Raw genomic sequence first — 7,992 nt, forward strand, 5'->3', positions numbered from 1 at the left:
ACCAGGGTTGCAGTGCCAGGCAGACCACCTCTGTTAGTCTCTTGCCATGAAAACCCCACCAGGGATTGCCGTAAATCAGCTATGACTTGACAGCACTATCCAATAGGTAAGGCTATGCTGAGCTACCCTTCTCCAGTGACAAAGGCTCTTTCCATTTCAGTGCGCTCTCATTTTATCCCTGGCTCGTTGCAATAAACAGCCACAAAAGAAACAAGGAGATTTTATTTCCAATCCTTGGCCAGGTACAGTCAAGTGCACTTCCCCAATTCTTCCCCAATTCCCACTGTCCCTGCCGGCAATTTATTAAGTGTGAGTAGTAAGTAGAATGCCCCAAACACCGTCCATGAGCTCGAGGAAAATCTCACTTGGCGGCACATTGCAGGCAACCATGTCAGAAGCAGGTCTGCTCTGCTGAGATGAGCCCCCGGCATCCCAGCTGAAGAAAACCGTCCTCCTCTACAGTCCCCGTTTGCAATTCTATGATGAGATTAGCGGCATATTCCGACAGATTATGGAGATCCTTCGTTCTCGGGGGATCTTCTTGCCCTCGAAAAAGGACTCCTCGTCTTTCAGGATCTCATGGGTGAATTCATAGCGAGCAGGCCCCCTGCGTCCAAGAAAAAAATTACACAAAACGCCCACGTGTTAATGTAACCTGGGTGGAATCCTGTCCCAGGCAGGGAAAAGACACCAAGGCCCCAAAGAAACAGGACTTTGCGCCTCATTGCTGAAGCTTGGGCATTACACACACCTGGAGTCTTCTGAAAATCTTTCAAAGGGCCTCCAGGCCTGTTTTCAGACACTGGGTGTCAAACTCACTGTACAATCCACCTTGGATCTCAGTGAGAAAGTGTGTCTTATGTGCCATCATGTCGCCTCCGACCTATGGCGACCCTATGAATGAAAGACCTCCAGAATGTCCTATCATTAACAGACTTGCTCAGATCCTGCAAACTGGAGGACGTGGCTTCGGTGAGAAAGGCAGATTATAAATAAGCAAACGAACAAACAAATAAATAAATAGTATTTGTTATTAAACACTCTGCCTACAGCAACCTGCGTCCCACACCTCTTCAGGTGCAAGACAGATGAAGGCAAACGGATTAGGGGTCTGCTTCATAAATCCCTTCTCACGATGCAAGATTGAGATAAAGAATTCATTGCCACAAAATGTGGAAATAGTCAAAACGATTATTCAAATTTATGGCAGATAAAGCTATCAACTGCTATGAAAAGTGGAAGGCAGTAGGAAAAGAGGGAGACCTAAAACGACATGACTTGACTCAATCAAAGAAGCCTCATCCTTCAGTTTGCAGAACCTGAGCAAGTCTGTTAATGATAGGATGTTTTGGAGATATCTCATTCAGAGTCGCCATAGGTCGGAGGCAACTTGACAGCACATCACACACCCAAAGTTATCAACAACCATGAGTGAGGACTGCTTAAGTGCACCTTCCACATTCAGTGGCAGTCTACCTCTACTGAACAGACACTGGGGAAATGAAATGCCCATCACATTACCAAGACTGGCTTGTGAGTTTTCAAGGCACTTGAGTGGCTGCTGCAAGATGGAAGTAGAATGCTGGGACAGTCTGTGGGTTTTAGAACACCTAATGGGAAAGCTGGGAGTCATATCAGGAGGGGAGTGGATTGAGGGTGGAAAAAATTCATGAAGGGATGTCTACCAATGTTTATTTGCTAGGAAAGAATGGAACTTCCATGTACAAGAACAGTATACCCATGAATAGCAGGTGCTGAGAGACAGCAGAAGGTGGCCGTCACCTTTGTTCCCAGAACACTGGAGTCCTCGAGCATCTGCTGGGTTGTTCCTAGAAACAGGATACGGGACTAGATGGACAGATCCAGTTAAGCAATTCTGGCTTTATTACCTGAGAATATAGAGGGAGCGACGCTCTAGCAGTAGATCCAGCCAGTCCTGTGGATTCCGTTCGCTGACCAGACGCATCACACTCGAGGAAAGCAGGGAGAGGCCCGCAATGGTGCAACCGCAAAACTAGCAGAGGGAAGTCAAAAAGAAGTTACGAGGGACCACGAGGGTGTGGGGCTGGCCATTTCCCAAAGCGGGGTTTGCTCCAGTACCAGACAGAAGCCGAGAGATCGGCACTTCAACCCCTTTGATGGATGATGATGGAAAGTACCCTCAAGTCATGGCTGATTTATGGCGACCCCTGGCGGGGTTTTCATGGCAAGAGACTAACAGAGGTGGTTTGCCACTGCCTGCCTCTGCACCCCTGGTGTTTGCATGTCTCCCATCCAATTACTAACCACTGCTTAGCTTCTGAGATTTGACACGATCAGGCTCACCTGGGCTATCTAAGACAGGGCCCACCCCTTGGAAGCCTATAAGCAGGGAACAAAGGCAGTATTCCTCTCCCACTGTTTCACTTCCATGCAACAGGTATCCACAGGTACACTGCCTCTGAACTTGGAGGTTCCATCTGGCAGTTCAAGCTGTTGACAAACCGATGGTCCTTCACAATAAGCCAGTGTCCATGACCACCTTGTATGGCACCAAATCCCATAAACAAATAATGTGCTATGTGAAGGAGTACTTCCTCCTGTCTGTTCTGCACTGGCTGCCCATCGATTTTATGGAGGTCTAAAATTAGAAGGGGAAAAAATTCTCTCTCTGTTTCCTTCACCCACGTGATCCAGTAGAACTGGCTGGACGGCTCCTGGAGGCAGCAAGAGTGGCACCCACCCACTGGTTTCGTCATGGGGTTTGTGCCCATGGGACACACGTTGCTGGCTGCCACATATAAAGCCATGGAGGCTCCATTCCAGCCACTCGCCCTCCTCCCCAGTTCTCCATCAGTTAAATCCTCCATCACCAGAGGGACCCCAGAAGAACTTACTTGCTTCCTTGCCAAAGAAGTCCCTTAAGAATGCTCAGATCCCGAAGGAAACAGTGACCCCACAGAGCCTTTAGCAGGAGGAAAGGTGGGACGGTACAGGTGGATCTCATCAGATCTTGGAAGCTAAGCAGGGTTGGTCCTTAGGTGGGAGACTAGCAAGGAAGAATGGGTTGCCCTGCAGAGGAAGGCCGTGGCAAACTGCCTTCAAAGCCTCTTGCTGCGGGTTGCCATAAGTTGGTTGTGACTTGGCGGCACGCACAGCCTTTAGTCAACTAAGTTGTTCAATTATAAGCAAATCCAAGCCAGTAAAACGAGGATTAATTTTTTCAGCTAAGGTTTTATTTGACACAGCTTCTGAATTTCATCTTCAGAATCCTGCCCCCCCAAATAGGGTTTCCTCTGGCAACCCTCCCAAGATCCCACCCCCTCCCCACAGCTGCAGAAGAAAATAAAAGGTGTGCTTCACCTTCAAGGTGTGTTGTTTTACCTTGACACTGTCTATGTGGGGCTTTATGTAGCCGGTTTTATCCAAATCCAGGACATGCACCTGTGCCAGCTGCAGCACCTGTGGAGGAAAAGCCGCCTCCCGGACCCTTCGCAGGATCTCCTGGCTCTCCGTGCTCCAGTGTAATTTCTCCGTCTCCCGGTACTTGTGAATAGCCTGGAGCAGGGAGAAAAGACATTATGAATGGACCGAGGGAGGGAGAGAGAGGAGGTCACCCTTTTCAACTCTCAATTATGGGGACGTTGCTGTGCTGGACAGTCACTTTGAGAGAAGGTTTCATACTGAATCCCCCATTGCCCACCCAACTATGCAACATTATCAATGGATGCTTCCAGGCTGCAGGTAAAAAAAAATCAGGACATGAGAACAGCACCCCTCAACCAGACATTTTAATATTATTATTATTTATATCTGCCTTTCTCACCGAGATCCAAGCAGATTACATACTGCATGTGAATGCAATATAATCAATAGTTAAGACATTAGCAGAGCAAAAATACAATATGATCACGAGTTAGGACATTCAGTGAAAACAGAAAGGGTACAGTAGCTGCAAATTTGAAAACTAGCAGGAAGCCGAGCTCACAAACGAAACTTTTCTGAATTAAACCATTAGCCAGTAACATATCTTTACCAAAGTCCCATTACCCATCTGGAATGTATCTACATCAGCAGACACTACCCAATAGCCTAGTCTAGAGTCCCTGTATATTTATGATCTATGCAATCCACAGACCGGAGGCACACATTCCAGGCTATGGCTTCTTTTTAAGGGCCTGGGAGGGAAACAAGGAATTTTATTCTCAGGATAAACCAGCTCTCCTAAACTGAGGCAGCTCTCAGAAGCCATCAGAAGTGCAAAGAAGGAGTGGCCTGAAATCCAAAGTGCGCCCCTCAATTCTGCACACCCGCCCCCCTTTCAAGCTTGCATCTCAACATTTCTAGCTGCATAACCCTGGCTAAGAATCAGGCCCCCAGATTTGTCTTCATGTTGCAGCAGTGGAGCTGCGCCTCGGGCTGTGGGGAAAGCCACCCCGTGCGGCAGCCAGGCGTGCCAGGAAGCAACCCAGAGATGGAGCTGTGACCTGTGCAATGCTTTGATAAGGCAGGCTCCTTTAACAAGGCGTTAAACTGGCTGCCAACCTGGACCTCCCTCCCATCCCGTCCTGACACGCGTCAGCTTCTACCGTGAGAAAGGGCATTGCTCCAGGTTTTGCGCGAGCACCCCTGCAGTCCAGGGGTGGGAAGAGCCCAGACTGGCCCCAAAGGAAGGGTGCACAGTCGGAGGAGGGTCTCCCTGCTCAACAGCCCAACCGGAGAGGGAGCTCCTACACCAGTTTTCACGGAAACGAGCTAACACATGACGCAGGAGGGACGCGTGTCAAGTACGCCGGGAACGGCGAATCCAGGCACCCACCCCGTCCCAGTGCTGCTCCTGGTAGGGACGGCGGCGCAGGTGCGGCTCCACCTCGGCGGCCAGCAGCGCCTCCTCGCCCTCGGCCAGGAAGCCCGGCAGCACCGCCGCGCCGCCCGCCCGCAGCCGCCGCCACAGCGCCCAGCTCGACGCCAGCATGACCCGCGCGCTGCACGCCGGGAGCGCCGCCCGTATTTGCATAGCCCCGCCCATGACTTCCGTGCGCGAGGGGCCACACCCCTTGCAGGCCCCGCGCGGGAGGGGGGAAGACGCGGCGCGACCTCAGCTGCGCTTGCCAACCTCCCGGTGGCTGAGAAAGAGGCAGAATCGGTGAAAACTTTTAAGCTGGACGGCTGCTGGCTTAAACAGTCTGAACGCACGACGGAGATACAGCCCAAGCTGCTGTTTTTCTGCCTTGTGGGTGTTCTGCAGAGACTTCAAAACTGCCCTTGCCCGCACCCCCCCCCCCCCGGCCCTTTGCCAGCTTCCTGGGGAATGGAGCTCTGCGGTATAGTTGCAAGTGCGGGAGATCTCCAGCCGCCACCTGGAGGTAACGAGAGTATCGCGGGAAAAGCTGAGTAAGATGAAGAATCCGTGAAAACGAACTAATCTTCCAGTGAAACCAAAAAACTCTTTTTATATACAACGTTTCCAGTGTATTATATCTCAAGGATGAATAGAGGAGTAAATACTGCAGAACTTCGTTCCCCTGGAGGAAATGGTTGCTTTGAAGGGCGGAGTCTGTGCCATTATGCCCCTCTGAAGTCCTTCCTCTCCCCAAAACCTGCCCTCCCCAGGCTCCACTCCCCCAAATCACCGGTAATTCCCAACCTGGAGTTGGCAACCCTAGAGTGGGGGGGGTGGCTGTGGGCAAGGGCAGTTTTGAAGTCTTTGCAGAGCACCCAGCAGATTGGGCTGTATCTTCTATATGCATTTGGACTGGGTAGGCCAGCAGCCTTCCAGCTTAAAAGTGATTCAGAGCCCGTGGTAGGCAAGCAGGCTGTATTTTCTATACCCTGTGGTGGTGGTGGAGAGTCCCCTCAAGTCATAGCTGAATTATGGCAACCCCTGGAGGAGTTTTCACGGCAAGAGACTAGAAGAGATGGTTTGCCATTGCCTGCCTCTGCAAGTCTGCTCTTCCTTGGAGGTCTCCCACCCAATTACTGACGAAGGCCGACCCTGCTTAGCTTCTGAGATCTGATGAGGTCAGGCTTACCTGGGCTATCCAGGTCAGGGCTTTTATACACCAGCATGTATAAATGGTTAAGTGGTGGCGTTGCAAATCAGCACTACACTTGTTCGTAGGTGGCCTTGGGTAAGCCACTCCTCTCAGCCCCAGTTTTATTGTAGGGGAAAACAACAACAGTGGCTTTTTTCACCCCTAAGTGGGGTACTAATCTGTCCAGAAAGGCACTATATAAACACACTCTTACTGCTGTGCAAGCACCGAGTCATTACTGACTCATGGGGGGGGACATCACAGCACGATATCTTCTTGGCAGACTTGTTCCGGGGTGGTTTGCCATTGCCTTCCCCAGTCATCTACACTTCCCCCCCACCCCAGGAAACTGGGTACTCATTTTACTGACCTCGGAAGGATGGAAGGCTGAGTCAACCTTGAGCCGCCTACCTGAACCCGGCTTCCGCCAGAATCGAACTCAGGTCGTGAGCAGAGCTTGGGCTGCAGTACTACAGCTTACCACTCTGCGCCACAGGGCTCTTTACTGTTATATAAGCAGACTGTTATTATTTGGACTGTGCAAGCTGGACCTCTCCCAGCCTAAAATGATAGAGCTGGTGGCAGGAGGGAGAGAAAGAGAAATGGTTACCTAGTTTATAACAGTGGAAGTTATAGACTATCATTTCTCTTCCCGCCCTGCATTTCTCCTAGTTAGCCCGTAAAGAATGATGTTCTGTACACACATGTTCAGCAACGTTCCCTCTTTGAAACAGACCCTGGAGTTCAGTCCACATTACTTCTTTTGCAGAAACTCTACTTGTGCTTCGAAAGCTCATCTGTCCAATCCCCGCTCCACATTGTCCAAAACTGTCACTGAGTTCTATCCTTCTTTAACCTCAGCTTCTTCGCCAGTCCCATTTCAGTGCCTTGCTTTGCACAAGTCCAGGCCCTTGCCCACATCATCCCTTCTCTGCCCACGCATGCCCTGTGCCCTCCCCCACCAGCACAGGGCACTGGCCCCAACACCTTTGCATGGAAGTCGGTGCCCAAGCAGGGGCTGACTTTTCAAAGGGGCAATGCTTGAGCAAGCCATTTAGTCCAAGCACAGAGAAGAGACAAAGGACTCACTTACTTGCAAAGCCATGCGATTCCTTGGAAGGAGGCAACCCCCAGTGAACGCAACAGGCCTTGGGTGTAAGCAGGCATAGAATATCAAGCTGAACCCCTCTGCTATTTGTTACTCCAGAGGAGGCAGAGGCTTCATGGTGTCCCGGCTCTTGTCTGATTAGTTTTAAAAGATGGAGCCCACTTGTCCCTCCAAGGGCTTCAGCATGGCACATGGGGTTGGGTCCCACCTAAGTGCTCACCATATGTGCCCCGGATGGTACTTCGATCTGCCGATAAACAGCTGCTGGTGGTCCCTGACCTCATGGAGGCTCGCCTAACCTCAACCAGAGCCAGGGCCTTTTCAGTCCTGGCCCCAGCCTGGTGGAATTCTCTGTCTGCTGAGGCTCAGGCTTGTAAGACAGATGTTCTGCCAGGCATATGGTTGAGGTTGGGGCATGGGTGAGCTACTCCTGCCAGTCTCCTGTTGGGGGGGGTATTGTGCCCCTCCCGCCCCAGCTTTTCCACCCATTGATTTATCTTCATTTTTCCATCCCCACTCCCATAGGATGCTTGGCTGGAGTTGGGTAACGTGGGTCTGCCGTGAAGATATTTACTAAACTGCAGGGCTTTTTTCTGGGGAAAGAGGTGGTGGAACTCAGTGCGTTGCCCTCGGAGAAAATGGTCACATGGCCGGTGGCCCTGCCCCCTGATCTCCAGACAGAGGGGAGTTGAGATTGCCCTCCGTGCTGCTTAGCGGCGCGGAGGGCAATCTAAACTCCCCCCTGTCTGGAGATCAGGGGGCGGGGCCACCGGCCATGTGACCATTTTCAAGAGGTTCCGGAATTCCGTTCCACCGCGTTCCTGCTGAAAAAAAGCCCTGCTAAACTGTATGTTTTTATTTATGGTTTTA

The 7,992-nt window shown here is 51.1% G+C and overlaps 1 protein-coding gene across 1 annotated transcript; it reads right to left on the reverse strand.

Moving 5' to 3' along the window:
- Positions 1-207: 207 nt before the first annotated feature.
- On the reverse strand, positions 208-4,968 carry ALKBH7 (alkB homolog 7). The gene is made up of 4 exons (XM_055003652.1): positions 4,799-4,968; positions 3,364-3,537; positions 1,890-2,014; positions 208-607 (listed from the first exon to the last, which is right to left on the reverse strand). Exons 1-4 carry the CDS (start codon positions 4,952-4,954, stop codon positions 478-480), a joined length of 585 nt encoding a protein of 194 aa, XP_054859627.1. The 5' UTR covers positions 4,955-4,968; the 3' UTR covers positions 208-477.
- Between the last annotated feature and the right edge of the window lie 3,024 nt (positions 4,969-7,992).

The sequence above is a fragment of the Eublepharis macularius genome, chromosome 19, assembly GCF_028583425.1.
Source record: "Eublepharis macularius isolate TG4126 chromosome 19, MPM_Emac_v1.0, whole genome shotgun sequence".
Lineage (NCBI taxonomy): Eukaryota > Metazoa > Chordata > Lepidosauria > Squamata > Eublepharidae > Eublepharis > Eublepharis macularius.

Bases quoted from the DNA above. Each gene is read 5' to 3' on its own strand.
- ALKBH7 (XM_055003652.1), bottom strand. From the start codon at position 4,954: ATGCTGGCGTCGAGCTGGGCGCTGTGGCGGCGGCTGCGGGCGGGCGGC. The intron at 3,538-4,798 runs GTGGGTGCCTGG...TCCCTGCTCCAG, and splicing joins AGGAGCAGCACTGGGACGGG to GCTATTCACAAGTACCGGGA. The intron at 2,015-3,363 runs GTAAAACAACAC...TCCCTCTGCTAG, and splicing joins CCCACATAGACAGTGTCAAG to TTTTGCGGTTGCACCATTGC.